The following is a 19,378-nucleotide window of genomic DNA, read 5'->3' on the forward strand; positions in this document are numbered from 1 at the left end:
GCTCTGTTGTTTTGTAAATTAGTCTCCCTAGTCCTTACCTAATATTTCTTTTAATCTGAGCTGTACTAGTAAACCCAGACTTATATGTCAGTAACCAGATTTGATAGCTTCATAAAATAAGTGTAAGGAAGTTCTGAATAAGAAACTTAAGGGAACTCACAAATAAACTGCACACATTTTATGGCAATCATTTAAGAACAAGTACTTTGCTGATTCAAAGGCTTCTTTTGCTGCCTTCCAGGTCCAGGCCTTGCAGATTTCTGGCACTTTTACAGACCTAAAGGGAATCAGAACTCATATCCAGCTTGTCACTCACCACCTCTTTGTTTGCAGCACCAGCCAGGTCTGGGCTGGAGGGACCTAAAAATCACTTTTGGTTTTCAGACTTCTTTTGGCCTTTTAGCAACTGCTGTCTATCCCATAACCCTTGGGTGGGTACGAGCAAGCTGGTTCAGGTCCAAGTGAGCACTGCTCCTCAGTTCTGTGCCTCTGATCGGATGGGCAGAGAGGGAGGCAGATCAAGTCCATTGCCTGTGCAACCAGGAAAGAGATTCTTGTCCCCCTTCTTGCAGGCACCCTCAATGGCTACAATGGGTTCTGGTGGAACACTTCTCATTTAGTTGATAGAAGGGAAGCAAAAGACCTAGTATGCTGTCCAAGTTAATGACTTAGCAATTCCCCATGAATTTTCTTTCATCTCACAATGATGTGTTTTTTTAAGGACTGGAAAAGGCCTATGGTATAATGTAACAGGGCTGGCCCAGCTTTTAATAAGTCTTAATGGGGTGTGTCTGGTTTCCTTGATGGCTCTTTTTGAATGATATTTCTCAACTTTGGAAGGTCATAGGAATCATCTGGAAGCTATAAAAAATAACTGATGACTAGATCCCACTTTTAGAAATTTTTATTTATTTGGTCTGGAGCAGCAGGCTGGTTTAAAAATTTCACAACTGATTCTAATGAGCAGCCTTTGCTAAGGAATACTGGTTGCGAATGTGAATGATAACTAGCACTAATTACTTTTATTCACGGGCTTTTAATTATTCTCCTGGAAGCATCCTATTCAGTATCCTGTAGCATAGTGTGTTAAAGAATAACAGAAAATGCAAGAAGAGTTCCCGTAGTGCTGGGGCTGAGAGAGCATTTTGTTTACGTTCTCTACTAATGGGATCTGTGAACCAACAACTTCAGAATCACCAAGCATCTGTTTAAAAGGCAAAATGTTGAGCCTTATCCTCACACCTCCTGAATCAATCTCTTTAAAGTGGAGCTGAGGCATCAGGAACCTACATTTTAATAAGTTCACCTAGATTATTCTTGGGCACATTCATGATTTAGAACCATTAATCTGTACCAGAGCTTCTCAACCCTGACTGCGCATTAGAATCACATCAAGGCTATAAAAATAGCCATGCCAACTAGGCCAGGGGTTCTCAACCTTGGCTGAACTTTAGCATCACCTGGAGGCCTTTTAAAAGCCTCATGCCCAGACTCCACCCTGTGCCAATCACATCAGACCCTCCAGGGGTGGGACCCAAGGGATCTATAGTTTTTAAAGTTTCTCATGTGATACCAATCTACAGCCAGGATGAGAACACACTGTTCTGAATATTCTGGTTCAGTTTGTTTGGGGTGGGTCTTAGGCATTAATCATTTTTAAATGCACTCCAGATCATTTTAGTGTGCAGCCAAGGTTAAAAACTGATGACTATCAGGTTTTGAACTTCCCCAAGTGTACTTACTCAATACACTTTAGCCTACAGATTCAGGCTTTTCCCGCACCAAATCCAAGCCAGTGTAGACCAAGGCTGATAGGGATGGTCTCATGAGAATTTATATGTCCACCTAGACATAAATCTCTAATCCTTGCCTTTCTGAACCAGTCTCATTCATTCATTTATCATTCATTCAACAAATGTGTACTAAACACCTAATATTTGTTAAGTAATCTGCACTAAACTATGTATACAATGACAAATACAGTATTGTTCCTGATACCTCAAGAGGCTTATAGATTTGCAAGGGTATTTTTTTTTTTTTTTTTTGCAAACAGGTATTGTGGAGAAAATTATTACAATGGATGAGTGAACAAAGACCTGTAGGAATACAGATATGGTAGCAACTAAATCTGCCTTGGAAAAACAGGGAAGACATGTCTAAGTCTTCTTAGTTCTTTGAATGCCCACACTCTCTTGACAAGACTTCAATTTGCACTTATTTTCCTGGAACATTCTTCCCCTTTTCTCCACCTGAACTTCCTACCTAGACTCTGCTTAGCTGCTGTTACTGCCACAAAGAGGTCTGATCTCATGGATGATGATAAATGTCTTTATTATATGTCCATGCACTAACTTGCAGGAATTCTTTTGTAGCACACACTCTCTTTATTGCATGCCTATGACCCATCAAGTCTGTAAGTTCCATGGAAGCAAGAGCAATGGGCTGACTCCTTTACCACTGTGCGTCCTTTGCACAGCACAGTTCCTAACACTCCTAGATGAATGAATAAATTGCATCCCAAGAACAGGGGCTGCTATGTACAGAGCCATAGAGGCATGCAATTCTGTGGCATTTTCTAGAATAACAAAACTTTTGGGTGGCCAGTGTATAAGATGGGCAGGAGGGGGTCTCTAGAGGTGAGTCAGAAGAGGCAGTAGTTAAGGGTCTTGTGTGTAACCCTAAGTGGTATGAACTTCATCCTGGAGGCAGTGGGAAGCCAGAGAAGGTTTTATATGGGGGAGTAGAATAATGGAGGTTTATCAACCAGAACAATAATTCTGGAAGCGGTGTGGGAGATGGACTGAAAAAGAAAAGATTGATTTAAAGAACAGTTAGTTTTAGTACTATTGGTAAAAAATAATAAAGGCTTCCTTGAAGTAATGAGTCAAAGGGGCTCTGTTCAAAAAGCATTTTTGAGATAAAATTTATAGCACTTACTGACTAACTGCTTGTGGGGGTGAATGTGAGAGATGGTGCCATGGCCTAGCTTGGAAGACAGGGTGGGTGTGGAAATATGGAGTATAGGCAGAGAAGAGCTAGTTCCAGGATTTTTTTTTTTAAAAAGCTCATTTTTAAACAGGTTGATAGTTTCATATATCTGAGGACATATAGGTGTAGAGACTTTTGTGCAATTAGAAATGCATAAAATTCTTAGCTTGGTAACTTATTGATTGTGGATGTGGCTGGTATTATCCAATTGACTATGTTGACTTTCAGCTTATGTACAAAAAGACAAACTTTTGAAAAGGCAGTGTCACATTGATTTCATGATTTGTACTTCTTTGGGCCACCATTGCCAAACCACTTGGCAATATGCCAAGGGAAAATCTTCATTTAAATAACTTATTGGATATATTCTTTGGTCAGATACATACACCTATGAAAATCCCACCTGAATTCTGAGGTGATAACGATTTTATTTTAGGTAGCTATGCTGTAATATTCCTTTCTCATTTGATAGTGAGTTCAGAAAGGAAGTGTCTTATTGTTCTTGTTAAACTTAGTACTACATCTAATAGGAACACAAATAAATTAGTGGCTGGCTGGCTGGCTGAATTTATAATCTAACAGCAAAGGATGTGGAATACTTTCTAGAACTAATCATTTAGGAATTGAAAACCTGTATTCTTGTGTGTGTGTGTGTGTGTGAAGCCCCACTTGAGGATATTTTTTCCCATAGAGAGAATGGAAGGGAGGGAGAAGGAAAGAGAAAGAGAGAGGCACAGAGAGACAGAGAGAGACCAGGGATCCAAACTGCAACCAGGGTATATGACCTTGACTGGGAATTGAACTCATGACCCTTTGGTCTGAGGGCTAAGACTCTAACCACTTAGCAGCCAGCCAGGGAGAAAACCTCGATTTTATACGTAAACACCTAAGTGAATTTTCAGTGAGTTATTGACTACATACAGCAACAGAAGTAGAAGAGACCACGGTAGGCATTACTAAAATGGCCTTTCATCATATCATTTTCTCTTGGCAATGCAAAACCAACCTGGGAATTTTAAAGCTATGGCCATACAATGCTATGTTTCTTGACACAGTAACCCTTGATATTGTGAACCATATGAAGAGGCTGTAGGAGAAAAAAATGATTACAGTTTGACAGAAGAGAGATGATGGTGAGGGCGTGGAATAATGCAATGGTAGTTAAATGGAGAGAGGCCGTTGACTAATTCATTCATTATCAAATATTTATTCACTGAATTATACCAGACTCTGGGGATGCAGTGATGACCAAACCAGATAAATTCCTACCATTTAGGAGTTTATAGACGAGTGTAAGAGATGCACATTAATCAAATCATTATACTAATAAAGGTGAACCTGCAGATGTGATAAATGTGGTATGGGTAAGGAAAAGTCAAGCTGAGAAACCATCTCAGAAAGAAAATTGACAGGACTCATTCGGTTATCGGGGTGTCAGAATAAATAAAAGACATATTTCCTGCTCTATTTCTGAAAGAATATTCAAACTGATTTGTGTGACAAATATTACACATGAAATGACATCAAAGAAAATGTATTCAGTGACAAATTGTGTGGAACAGATTTAAATGACTTTTTAATCAAAAGATTAGATCAATAAGCTATGAATCGTAAATTCTGATTTTGCAGTTAATTCCACTTAATTTTCATCATCGCTATTCAGTTGGAATGATGTTGCTTTGCTGACGAGACAGTTACTGTAGATCTTTTCATTTCTTTTTTTTTTTTTTTAAATTTAGATGTTGCCAGAGCAATTGAATTACTGGAAAAACTACAGGAATCTGGAGAAGTCCCAGTGCACAAACTACAATCCCTTAAGAAAGTGCTTCAGAGTGAGTTCTGTACTGCTATTCGAGAGGTATGACACTAAGATTCTAATAACTATGTTCAGCCATATGTATTCTGAATGGAAAACATATCTTTTCCACACAAACAGTTGAAATAGTTAAGATCAGACCTACATCTTTGCCTGCCATTTTTAGCTCCTTGGACAGATGATAAAATATAATTTAATCTGTTAAATTCTTTATTTAGATCCAGTCAGGATTTATATGGTCATATAAAACCCAGGGTTTATCTTATGGTACCAATAAAGTGACTACCTTTGCAGGTTAACTATTACGTGTCAACTATTTAGCAGTCACATGAAGTCATCTGGAAGTCCAGTTAGAAATAATCATAATTAATGAGGGCTGAGATTTTCTTTAAAGAACATTTAACTAAGTCTTTCACAGGCAAATCTGAAAAAGTAATTGCCTACTGACTGAAGTGATAGTTATCCAAATATTACTAGTGCAGCGATTGTCAACCTTTTACTAATACATCTCATGGCATGAGCTAATTACTAAAATTCTTTGGCACTCCAAAATATATATTTTTTGCCAATCTGACAAAAAATAAGTGTAATTTGATAGATTTATAAAAAATAATAATAGTAATTGCCTACCCTTTTTGTTCCAAAGTTACTTTTAAAAAAAGCATGTGCTTATACTTGTATATAAGAACTTCTGGTATCAAGAATCAGACACAACCTTATTATGAGAGTTGACTAATAAGATGCAACTTTATTATATGACCTATAATTTACCATTCCAGACAGGGAATTCATACCGGATGGCTATTATTGTGTTGGCTGTTGTCATTTTTGTATTTGACAATCTAAGAGAAAAGAGGTCAGTGCTCCTGACTAAATAGTCAGGTGTTGCATTTTAAACATTCTTGTGGCACATCAGTTGAAAATTGCTGGTCTAGTGCAATAATGGAAAATCTCTGAACAGGCTGACATGACCTTCTAAAAAATCTTTGTAATGTTCTCCTGGTTAATGGTTTTAGGATTCCTAAAGTGAAAAAAAAGTGTTATAATGACCATTTGAATAGTGTATTGACTTGTGGTAAAATTGACTTGTTAATTAATGAATTTAATTGTCTACAAGTTCACTTGAGAGATATATGCTATGTTGCTTTTTAAATGAAATAATATTCAGTAAACCTATCACCCCTTCCCCATCATGTACTAAGTGATAATTTCTTAATTAGAACCTGAAGTCCATAAATCCAGCATATATGCCTTGGTAGAAGTCCCTAATAATGAAGTACCTTACATCTTCCCCAAAGAGTTGAACCCCATGACTACCTGGAGAGTTTGTTGTAGCAGAAGTCATACACCTCCCTCTTTGCAACTCTGCATGTGGCTAATGCACATTTTTAAATTTTTTTTAATTAATTAATTTATTTATTTATTCCTCACTCAATGTTTTCATTGATTTTAAGAGAGGAAAGAAGAGATAAAAGGGAAAGGAGGGAGGGAAGGAGAGAGAGAGAGAAAGAGAGAGAGAGAGAGAAACATCAATTGGCTGCCTCCTCCACGTGCTCTGACAGGTGATCAAACCCTCAGCCTAGGTATGTGCCCTGACCAGGAATTAACCCTGCAACCTTCTGGTATATGGGACGATGCTTCAACTAACAACACTTGGCCAAGGCAATGTACATTTTTTTACCGCAACAATGCTAACTATGTGTAGTCCCTAGGTGGGAACAATCCAGGTGACTAAGGTAGAGACACCTCTGTCACTATAGATTTAAACTGCAGCCTACCCAATGTGGTTACATTTGGATTTTGCTGAGCTTTGATTTAGACTGTACTTGTGCTAAATCTTTATCTACAAAGTTGTTGACTATTGTTGACTATTACATTTTTGTTTATAATGACCAGAGCTTGAGTAAGTAACCATAATTTTATCTCCAAGTTTTAATGTATAAATTTGACCAAAAGCTGCAAGGAAATTTCTCAGTGTATGAATTCTTGACACCAGCTGCTCAGTGAGAAAGGTAAAGGATATGAGAAACCCCATGGGCCTCCTCTTGATTAGACTCCTGTAGTCACTCTGTAGAGTATACCAAGGTTAAATCGCGTGTACGCTCTTTTCTTCCTTCACAGAGTGCTACTTCCCTGAGATTTGGTGGCTAACTTTTCATTTTTAGATATTCTATCACTTCTTTAACATTCCACAGGACTAACTAAAGGATATGGCACATCAAATATACATATATGCTTACTTGGAATTTGGCTTGTGATCCATGCAAAGTCCCTACCTTCATGGAACTTATATTTCAGTGAGAAAATGATGATAAATATGCAGTACAATGTCAGAGAGTGACAAAACTATAGAGATAAAGAAAAAAAGGATTAAGGGAGTAGGATTAAGGCACTATTAAGTTAGGATGATACAAAAATAACCTGTTTAAAGTGATTGGATGAGTCATATATATATCGGGGGGTGGGCGTAGTATAGCGTTTTGGTCACAGGAAGCCACAACTGCAAAACCAGAGGCAGGGCCTGGCTGGCGTGGGCTCAGTGGTTGAGTGTTGATCTATGAACCAGGAGATCATGGTTCGATTCCCGGTCACGGCACATGCCTAGCTTGTGGGCTCGATCCCAAGTGTGGGGCATGCAGGAGGCAGCTGATCAATGATTCTCTCTCATCATTGATGTTTCTATCTCTCTCACTCTTTCCTCTCTGCCATATTCTCATCTCTCACTTGATCTAATCTTTCCTTTATTGCTGGATTCCCTTGTTTCTACTTCTGCAAACATACATTTGTATTTTCACAACAGTCAGAGACTTTTTATTAAAATTTATTTTTTATTGATTTCAGAGAGGAAGGGAGAGGGAGAGAGATAGAAACATCAATGATGAAAGAAAATCATTGATCGGCTGCCTCCTGCACACCCCCACTGGGGATTGAGCCCTCAACAGGCATGTGCCCTGACCGGGAATCGAACCATGGCCTCATGACCTCCTGGTTCCTAAATTGACACTCAACAACCACACCATGCCATCCAGGCACCAGAGACCTTTTGAAATCTAATCAAGTCTGGTCAAAACTCTTGGAAGGTTTCCTATCATTTATTTTAAAACTGTATTTTGAAAACTATATAATTTTATTAAGCAATGTTACCCCAATAACTTCAATGAAAATTTAAAAATAAAAAAAGAAAAGTGCAAGTAGGAAGTATGATGAATGATCTGAAAATTACAATGGTGAATATCTAAAAATTAAATTTTATTGATCCAAGAACCCTTTTATTCTTTGTCTCTAGGGTATTGACTGCTATGCTGGCATGAGAAGTTTTGGTTTCTTATTCAAATAATGCTTAACATTTTTGTGGTTACATTATTTGAGTTTTGAGAAATATTTGTTAGTTAATGCTTTCCAGTGTGAAAGTTATGATTTTCTTTATGACTGGTAGAGAAGAGAACAAAAAGTACAGGGGTATTATTCTTAGTTGCATTTGTCAGAGCAAAAACAGTACAGGTCATGCCATTGCCAACATGACTGTAAAATCCACATTACACTCAAAAAGAAAGTAGGGCAATAAATGCCAAATTTTTAATTGCCTTACACAAGCATAACAGTAGATATTGTTACACACTGAAGTAATCCCATATTTTGTTTTACATTTTGATTAAACCACTTAATCAGCTCTTAGCATATGTGCAGCTCTTATCAGGGAAGAAGAGTTTAATGAAATTTTGTTTTTTACTGAAAATGGATGATTAAAATGTTTTTTAAAATATATTTTTGTTGATTTTTAGAGAGAGAAAGGGAAAAGGAGAGTTAGAAACATCAATGAGAGAGAAACCAATCAACTGAAGAATAGTTAAATGAAATTTCGTTTAGTTTTTTACTGAAAGTGGATGATTAAAATTTTTTAAATATGATTTCTAGAGAGAGGAAGGGAAAGGGAAAGAGAGATAGAAACATCGATGAGAGAGAAACATCAATCAGCTGCCTCCTGTACATCCCCTACTGGGGATAGAGTCTGCAACCCAGGCATGTGCCCTGACCGGGAATCAAACCAGTGACCTCTTGGGGCATGGATTGAGGCTCAAACACTGAGCAACACTGGCTGGGCCTAAAAATGGATGATTAAAAGTGATTACATGTTTTCTCCCCTTAACTATTTTTCTGTAATCTGTACGTTCTGTGTACATCAGTACTGAAATACGACCATCTGGGTATATAAATAAGAAAGGCATTGATTTATTAATAAATATGTTTCAGTTGAATGCCAATCCACATACAGCTTTATTCATAGAATACTGATAATAGTAGGCGATACTTATCTTGCTTGTGTTTTATTGCTGAAGGAGCTCGAAAGGACCTAATTAATAATTAAATTGCATCCATTCTGTGCAGGTAATTTCAGAGAACAGGACAGATAAATGGGCTGGCACACAATGCTGCTTTTCCATCAGAAGAGGTGATGACTGACAGGAGAAAGTTCACACACATTTTTGAATGAAAGATAAAATTATAAATTTTATGGTGCTTCCTTGGCTAGTGTGCTCAGTTGGTTGGAGCAGCCTTCCTTACACCGAAAAATTACTGGTACAATTCCCAGTCAGGGCACATTCCTGGGTTGTGGGTTTGATCCCCTGTTAGGGCATGTATGGAAGGCAACCAATGTTTCTCTCTCACATTAATGTTCCTTCCTCTCTCTCTCTCTCTCATATAAATGAACATATCCTTGAGTGAGAATAAAACAAAACTTATGGTACTGATAATCCCAGTGAAAACCATTTCTGTGATTTTAAGTGGCTTCCTTAAATTTTTGTTCATTGCTGTATTAATTAGCTTGAATGATCTAAACTTATACATTAAATATAAAGTAATTTAAGGGTTGAAATGTACATATTATAAAATATTGTTTTTGGATAAAATAGTTTCTTAAGAGAATTGAATTGCTGTTCAAATAGCTCTATTGCCAAGAGATGGACTTTCCCCCAACACTTTATATTCTTTGGGCCTTAGAGGGGAAAAAAAATCAATAGTATATGAGTGGTCATATTTTCAGAGGACATCCAATTTCTGCAACAGAATACAAAGGAGTTCTTTCTGAAACTAAAATAATAATAAACAGAACTAGCAATCTATGTACTACCATCATTTTCCAACTTTATAACATCCAGGCTTCCTGCTTTCCTGGGTGATGTGCTCATTGATCTGGCGTGTGAGATGCTGCTGAGAGAGGTCTGAAGTGAGGACTTACTCCCACACTTATGACTGTCATATGCACGTTTGACCCAAAAATGCAGAACTAAATAACAGTCATCAAAAACTGCCTTCCTTGGGCAGTGACCAGTGTATGTTAGTGTTTTCTAATGTAGTAGAACTGAAGAATAAGAAAATGAACCAACTCCATATGGAATCTATCATTCTGTGATAGCAGGGTTGCTGAAAAATAGTCCAGTTCTCTTCTCCTTCAGCTAGAGGTGGCCATGGCAACTGCTTTTGCTAAGGAAATGCGAGTGGAAGTGATCTGTGCCACTTCTCATAGAAGCCTTTGAATCAGTGCATGATTTGCTATGTCTTTCCCTTTGCCATGTAACTAGTGATGTCTTAGAAGATAAATATCAATCAGCCTGGGTTGCAAAGTGAAAAAATGAGAACTATAGGCTTTAGCCAACCTTTCACTAACGTGTCGCCTGAGTAAGAAGTAAACCTCTGTTAACCTAAGCCTCCAAGATATTGGGGTTATCGTACCATAGAATAACCCAAGTTATTCTGACTGCTAATGCACAACCACTAAGTCAAATATACCTCGGATAAAGGATATATGCAGCTTCCTCCCTGTAACTGTGGTAAAACAAAATTAATTTAAAACAATTATGTTGTATGTTTAGTAAGCTGTGATAAATCTTCTTAACACTTTATGAAATTGGTAACCAATGTATATACCCATGCCCATTAGGTGGTTCATGATTTTTTAAAAATTTGAGACACTTGGATCATAGATTGTGTTTGCTTCTAGATTATGTCCCATTTGTTCCTACTCTCAATTTTTTCTTTCCAAGGAGGCTCCAAACTTTAATAATAATATGTTGACAATATGGAATGGTTTTATTTTAAGGCACTCCATATAGTAAGAATAACCTGTCATAAAACAAGGAATTAAGGACTTGGTAATATTTAGCCACAGAAAGAGAAAAATTGTGTTTAACATGATGCTTGCCATTTGTTATTTGGTAGGATAACGGGAGAGGGAAGTAACTAGGCTAGACCACAGGATGATCCATAGAAGAACACAGGTAACTAAAGATAACTACCAGTACCAAGCAATGGTTTCACTCGTAATGTAGGAAGTTCCTATAACTACAGCAGAGGTTAGATCTTTGTATGTCAGATCACTTTAGAGCAAGAGTTGTGTTTTTTGATACCTCTTATTTTTTAATTAAACTTATTGGGGTGACAATGGTTAATAAAATTATATAGGTTTCAAGTGTACAATTCTATAATACATCAACTGTATATTGGATTGTGGGCCCACCACCCAAAGTCAAATCATCTTTTATCACCATATATTTGACCACCTTTGCTCTTCTGTTACTAGCCCCCCTTTCCCTCTGGGAACCACCATACTGTTGTCTGTGTCTATAAGTTTTTGTATGTTTTTCTTGTTTGTTATTTGTTGCTTTCAGTTTTGTATCCCACGTATGAGTGAAATCATATGGCTCTTAATTTCTTTGGTCTGACTTATTTCACTTTGCATGATAGTCTCAAGTCTATCCATGTTGTACCAAATACAGTATTTCATCTTTTCTTATGGTTGAGTAGTATTCCTTTGAATATATTCACCACATCTTCTTTATCCAATCATCTAGCGAAGGACACTTCAGTTGTTTCCATTTCTTGGCCACCATGAATAATGCTGCAATGACCATAGGGAGGCATATATCTGTGCAAATAAATTTTTTGGGGGGAAACCAAGATGGCGGCATAAGGTATACACCTGTATGTGCTGCCTCTCACAACCACACCAAAACTACAACTAAAAGACAAAATGTCTATCACCCACAACCATGGGAAAGCTGGATGAGTAGAAAACTAGAAGGAAAGAGAAAAGAGAATTGAGGCGTGCACAAGCGCGGAAAAGCTGAGGTACGGAGGCGCGTGAATCAGGCTGGCAACTGGGTGCTCTATTTTTTTCAACCCAAAGGGAGACACAAGCTCCTGATTACTCTGAACTCCAGTTTCTGGTGAGACTCTGGGGACCCAGACTCCTATGGGGAGAAGCTGGACTGTCTGCCATCGGGTAGGAAAGTGAGGGTGGCTTTCTTGCAGAGGTGTGCGCAGGAGTCATTGTTTACTGTGCTGGGGCGCAGGACGCGGGGACGTGGAAACTCGGAGACACAGAGATGGCTGACTGGCAGCCATTGCTGTTTGCCACCCCTAGCCTAGTGACTCCCTGAGACCCCGCCCTGCACAATTTACAAACCCACCCAAGCTCTGAGCAGCGGCTTTTGCATATAAATGGTCAGACAGTTCCAAAACTTCCAAACCCCACGCAAAGAGGAGAAATCTGCAGATCTCACTGTAGCTCCTGCTGGGTGGCCTCAGACAGTAGCTGACCTGCACCCCATTGGAGATCCAGAAGCCAGTGTACCTAGTGGTCAGTGTGAGATGACACCAGATTTCAACACCTCACATCCATAAGTGACACATTCAAGAGGCAGACTCAGTGAGCACCAAAGCCCCACTGAAACAAGTCCTGCTCCATAAGGGTGTCTCCAGCACAGCAGTTCTTCCATTATAGACACAGCCGGTCCTCACAGCCAATTGGCCTGGAGGTCAATTCCTCCCAGTGTACCAATAGCAATCAAGGCTTAACTACAACAAGACTTTGCACTCAGCCCACAAAGTGGTGCACCAAGAGTGTCCACCTCAGGTGATAGAGGAGGCTGAACCACTGGGCCCTATAGGTCACCTACCTCAGAAAACCACCCCATCAACACAGGGAAGTAGCCAAAATGCGGAGACAAAGAAACATGTCACGAATGAAAGAAATGGAGGAAAGCAAACTACTGGACATAGAGTTCAAAACCACATTTATAAGGTTACTCAAGAATCTGATAAAAACCTCTGAGGAACTTAGTGAGACCTTTACAAATCTTAAGGAGAATGCCAAGAAAATGGAAAAGGACCAGTCAGAAATTAAACATACACTGTCTGAAATAAAGAATATACAGAAATTCAACAGTAGACCAAAGGACCCCAAGAATCAAACCAAAGATTTGAAATATGAGGAAACAAAAAATACCCAAGCAGAAAAACAAAAAGAAAAAAGAATCCAAAAATATGAAGATAGTGTAAGGAGCCTCTGGGACAACTTTAAGCGTACCAACATCAGAATTATTGGGGTGCCAGAAGAAGAGAGAGAGCAAAATATTGAAAACTATTAGAAGAAATAATGACAGAAAACTTTCCCTACCTGGTGAAAGAAATAGACTTACAAGTCCAGGAAGCGCAGAGAACCCCAAACAAGAGGAATCCAAAGAGGACCACACCAAGACACATCATAATCGAAATGCCAAGGGCAAAAGACAAAGAGAGAATATTGAAAGCAGCAAGAGAAAAACAGTTAGTTACCTACAAGGGAGTACCCACATGACTGTCAGCTGATTTCTCAATAGATACTATGCAGGCCAAAAGGGAATGGGAAGAAATATTCACAGTGAGGATCAGCAAGAACCTACAACCAAGATTACTCTACCCAGCAAACCTATCATTTAGAATTGAAGGTCAGATAAAGAGCTTCACAGACAAGAAAAAAAAGCTAAAGGAGTTCATCACCACCAAACCGGGATTATATGAAATGCTGAAGGGTATTCTTTAAGAAGAGGAAGAAGAAGAAAAAGGTAAAGATAAAAATTATGAACAACAAAATGACAACAAATACATGCCTATCAACAAGTGAATCTAAAATTCAAGTGAATAAAAAAATCTGATGAACAGAATAAACTGATGAGTATAATAGAATCAGGGGCATAGAAAGGGAGTGGACTGACAATTCTCGGGGGGAAGGGGGTGTGAGGGGTACGGGAAGAGATTGGACAAAAATCTTACACCTATGGATGAGGACAGTGGCGGGGGGTAAGGGCATGGGGTAGGGTGGGGAATCAGGTGGAGGGGAGCTATGGGGGGAAAAAAGAGGAACATCTGTAATAATCTGAACAATAAAGATTTATTTTAAAAAATTTTTTGGGGGGTAGATACCCACAAGAGGGGTTGCTGGTAATTCCATTCTTAATTTTTTGAGGAGCCTTCATACTGTTTTCCATAGTGGCATACTAGCTTACATTTCCACCAGCAGTGAATGAGGGTTCCTTTTTCTCCATAACCTCTCCAGTATTTGTTATTACTTGTCTTGTTGATAATAGGCACTCAAACAGGTGTGAGGTGGTATCTCATTTTGTTTGATTTGCATTTCCTGTATAGCTAGTGAAGTTTAAGATGTTTTTATGTATCTGTTGGCCATTTGTATTTCTTTGTGGGGTAAGTGTCTGTTCAGGTCCTCTGCCCATTTTTAAATTTGGTTGTTTGGGGTTGAGTTGTATGAGTTCTTTATATAGTTTCGATATTAACCCCTTGTCAGAGATGTTGTTTGCAAATATCTTCTCCCATTTGGCTGGTTGCCTTTTTGTTTTGCTGTTGGTTCTTTTACTGTGCAGAACCTTTTTGTTTGATATAGTCCCATTCATTTATTTTTACCTTTACAGTCTCAGTTCTCAAACATCTCCCATCTCAAAAAAGTTGTTCATGGAAAAAATGTCTCAAATGTGGAACAAAACTTCAGTTCTGGACCTGACAACCCTTTCATGCAGATGTTTCAGCATGACAGAAAGTGTCTCTCAAGCCACAAACAGGAGAGAATGCAAGTCAGTTTACTGATAATATTTCAGTAAATTGTGCTGTGAATATTTTCATATGGGTTTTGTTTTGTTTTGTTTTGTTTTTGTTGTTGTTTTGCTGGTGAAGATGATTTGCACAATTTTAGAACATAAAGAGGCCATCGAGAATGCCAAAGTTGCCCAGCTGGTGTGGCTCAGTGGTTGAGCTTAGACTTATGAACCAGGAAGTCATGGGCACACCTTCCAGTTGAGGGCTCTATTCCCAGGATGGGGCAAGCAGGAGGCAGCCAGTCAATGATTCTCTCTCATTATTGACGTTTCTATTTCTCTCTCCCTCTCCCTTCCTCTCTCTGAAGCCCAATAAAAAATTTATATTTTAAAAAAATGCTAATGTTGCTAAGGGTGTGAAAGAAATAATGATCATAGGCAGTTGAATAAGTAGAAAAACTTGTTGATTTAGATAAGCAAAAAGCAGTTAGCTGGTGACAGCATTTAGAAGGCAGCAATATGTGAAAAAGCAAAGATGCTGCGTACCGACTTCCTGAAAGACTCCCCTGGAATGAGTGCTGAAAATGATACATTTATGGCTAGTAGAGGGTGGTTTGATAAATTTAAGAAAAGGAGTGTTTGTTTATAGATTAAGCAGTACATTAAACATGTACTGTATATAAGGCAGGTTAAAACAGGAATCATTTGGGGGTCTAGAATGAATTAATTCAATTTACATTATTTCTAATGGGGAAAAAATGATGTGGTTTTCAAACAAATCACTTCTTGAACAGCTTTCTGGAACAAGTCAGGTTTGAGAACTGAGATTCCACTGTACTTCTCTTGCCTTTGAGGTCAAATTCATAAAATATTCTCTATGACCAACGTCCATTAGCCTAGTACCTATGTTTTCTTCTTTGTAACTTATTGTTTCAGGGCTTATGTTTATCTTTGATTGATCCATTTTCAGTTAATATTTGTTTATGGGGACAAACAGTTCAGCAATTTTCAACCTTTTTCATCTCATGGCACACAAACTAATTATTAAAAATCCTTGGCACACCAAAAATATAATTTCTGCTGATCTGACAAGAAAAAAAAGCCATAATTTTGATTCATTCACACTGGATGGCTATTGTTGTATTGGCTGTTGTCATTTTATTTTATTTTATTTGAAAGTCTAAGAGAAAAGAGGTTAGTACCTCTGACTAAATAGTCAGGTATTGCATATTTTAAAAATTCTTGCAGCACATCAGTGTGCAGTAGCACACCAGTTGAAAATTGCTGGTCTAATTTCATTCCTTTGCATGTGGTTTTCCAGCTTTCCCAGCACAATTTATTGAAGAGGATTTCTTTCCTTTATTGTCACTTCTGGACCTGACAACCCTTTCCCAGCACAATTTATTGAAGAGGATTTCTTCTATTTTTGGCTTCTTTATTGAAAATTATTTGCTCATATACATATGGTTTTGTGTCTGGATTCTCAGTTCTGTTCCACTGGGTAGGGTGTCTGTTTTTCTGCCAATACCATGCTCTTTTTGATTATTATCACTTTGTAGTATAATTTGAAGTCAGGAGTCTGGGAGTGTGATACCTCCAGCATTGTTCTTTTTTCTTAGGTTTGCTTTGGCTATTCAGGTTCTTTTGTGGTTCCATATAAATTTGATTTTTTTTTGTTCTATTTCTTTTAAAAAAAGTCATTTGGATCTTTATGGGGATCGCATTAAATCTGTATATTGCTTTGGGTAATATGGACATTTTAATTATGGTAATTCTCCCCCATGAACGCAGAATATTTTTCCATTTCATTGTTTTTAGAATACATATATCTCCTTCACATCCTTTGTTAAGTTTATTCCTAGGTATATTATTCTTTTGCAATTGCAAAAGGAATTGTTTTTTGCATTTATTTTTCTGAAATTTTATTCTTAGTGTATAGGAAAGCAGTGGATTTTTGTACATTGATTTTTATATCCTGCAACTTTACTGTATTTGTTGATGTTTCAACTGGTCTTTTGGTAGAATCTTTTGGATTCTCTATGTACAAAATCATGTCATTGGCAAAAAGGGACAATTTTACTTCTTCATTCCCAATTTGGATGCTTTTTATTTCTTTTACTAGTAGTTGCCTAGGACTTCCACTACTATGGTGAGAGTGAAAATCCTTGCCTTGTTCCTGATCTTAGAGGAAAAGCTTTCCAGTTTTCACCATTGAGTGTTATAATAGCTGATGGTGTATCATATATGGCCTTCATTATGTTGAGGTACTTTCCTCTTATACCCATTTTATTGAGTGTTGTAAGCATAAATAGGTGTTGTATCTTATCAAATGCCTTTTCTCTATAGATAAGATCATATGACTTTTAGTCTTTATTTTGTTAATGTGGTATATTACATTAATCAATTTGTATATGTCAAACCATCCTTGAGCCCCTGGAATGAACCCCAACTTGATCATGATGTATTATTTGTTTAATGTATTTTTGTATTTGATTTGCTTGTATTTTGTTTCAGAATTTTGCATCTGTTTTCATCAGATATATTGTTTTGTAGTTTTATTTTTTCGTGCCAGATTTTGGTATCAGTGTTATGTTGGCCTCATAAAATGTGTTAAGAAGTATTGCCTCTTCTTCAATTTTTGGAAGAGTTTGAATGTTCACTAGTGAAGCCATCAGGTCTTGAGCATTTATTTGTTGGGAGGTTTTTTTTTTTGTTTTTTTGTTTTTTTAATATATCTTTTATTGATTTCAGAGAGGAAGGGAAAGCGAGAGATGGAAACATCAATGATGAGAGAGAATCAGTGATCGGCTGCCTCCTACAAGCCCCACAATAGGGATCCAGCCCACAACCCAGGCATGTGCCCTGACCAGGAATCCAACTGTGACCTCCTGGTTCATAGATCCATACTCAACCACTGAGCCATGCTGGCCAGGCTGTTGGGAAGTTTTTGATGGCTGTTTCAACTTCCTCACTGTTGATAAGTCTACTAGTATTTAGATTTTCCAGTTCTTCATGATTCAGTATAGGAAAGCTATACTTTCCTAAAACTTTTTCATTTCTTCCAGGTTACTACATTTGGTGGCATACAATCTTTCATAATATTATTCTTGTATGATCCTTTGTATTCCCATGATATCTATGATAACTTCTTTTTTTTAAATTTCTGATTTTCTTTATTTGAGTTCTTTCGCTTTCTTCCTAGCCAGAGTTTTGTCAATTTTATTAATCTTTTCAAAGAACCAGCTTTCTGTTGCATTTAATTTTTTGTATAGTCTTTTTGTTCTCTATTTCATTCAATTCTCCTGTAATTTTTATTATTTTTTTTCTGCTGACTTTGGGCTGCTTTTGTTTTTATTTTTCAGGTTCTTTGAGATGTAATGTTAGGTTGTTTTCTTGGGATTTTTCTTTTTTCTTCAGACTGCCCTGTAATGTTATAAACTTACCTCTTATTATTGCTTTTGCTACATCCCAGAAATTTTGATATGTCATATTATCATTTTCATTTGTCTCTATATATTCTTTAATCTCACATTTTATTTCCTTTCTAACCCCATCATTTTTTACTAGCATGTTGTTTAATTTTCACATTTTTGTGGATTTTTTTGCCTCCTTTTTGCAATTGATTTTTAATTTCAAAGCATTGTGATTGAAGAATATGCATAGTATGATGTCAATCTTCTTAAATTTGTCGAGGCTAGTTTTGTGTCCTAACTTATGGTCTATCCTTGAGAATGTTCCATGTGTACTGGACAAGAATGTATAGTATGATGTTCTGGGGTAAAAGGTTCTGTAAATATAAATTATGTCCATTTGCTCTAGTGTCTCATTTAAGACCCATATTTCTTTATTGATTTTCTGTTTGGTTGATATGTCTAGAGCTGTCAGTGGAGTATTTAGGTCCCTCTAAATGCTGGTGTTTTTGTCAGTTTCTCTCTTTAGTTCTGTTGGTAGTTTCTTTATATATATTGGTGCTCCCTGATTTGGGTGCATATATATTGAGAAGTGTTATGTCTTCTTGATGTAATGTCCCCTTTATCATTATAAAATGTCCATCTTTGTATCTTTGTCTCTTGTTACCTTTGTTATCTTGAAGTCTATTTTGTCAGATATAAGTATGGCTACACCCACTCTTCTGTGTATGCCATTTGCTTGGGAATTGTTTTCCATCCTTTCACATTCAGTCTATATTTGTCTTTGCAGCTTAGGTGTGTCTCCTAAAGGCAGCATATGGTGGGGGTTTTTTTGTTGTTTTGTTTTGTTTTTTAAATCCAGTCTGCTACTCTGTGCCTTTTTACTAGTAAATTCAGTCCATTTACATTTAGGGTAATTATTAATGTATGAGGATTTCCTATAGCCACTTTATCTTTTGTTTTCTGGTAGTTCTATGCTTCCATTTGTTCTTTTTCTTTTTGTCTGTTGTTTTGGTTTGGTGGTATTCTATTCTTTTTTCCTCTGTTTCCACTTTTTATTGTTTTTTTTTTTTAATTCTTTATTGTTTAAAGTATTACATAAGTCTCCTTTTTCCCTCACTGACCTCTCCCCAGCTGCCCCCACCTCCTAGCACATCCCCCCCACCCCCACTCTCTGTCCATTGGTTATGCTTATATGCATGCATACAAGTCCCTTGGTTGATCTCTTACCCCCTCACCTCCCACCTTCCCTCACAGGTTGGACAGTCTGTTTGATGCTTCAATGACTCTGATTCTAT

General features: G+C 37.4%; 1 protein-coding gene across 4 annotated transcripts in view; it reads left to right on the forward strand.

Annotated features, from left to right (window-relative positions):
- Positions 1-19,378, forward strand: part of LIN7A (lin-7 homolog A, crumbs cell polarity complex component) — a 160,754-nt gene that overhangs the window by 38,472 nt on the left and 102,904 nt on the right. For 2 of the 4 annotated variants that reach the window (XM_080661518.1, XM_080661520.1), the window contains exon 2: positions 4,728-4,846. The exons of 1 other annotated variant lie outside the window; for it this stretch is intronic. In XM_080661518.1, coding sequence (XP_080517644.1) covers positions 4,728-4,846 — 119 coding nt within the window. Of the gene's footprint in view, positions 1-4,727; positions 4,847-19,378 lie in introns of those variants that run through there. One more of the 4 variants, XM_080661521.1, reaches the window with a different exon arrangement.

Source organism: Plecotus auritus, assembly GCF_963455305.1.
Source record: "Plecotus auritus genome assembly, chromosome: 3".
NCBI lineage: Eukaryota > Metazoa > Chordata > Mammalia > Chiroptera > Vespertilionidae > Plecotus > Plecotus auritus.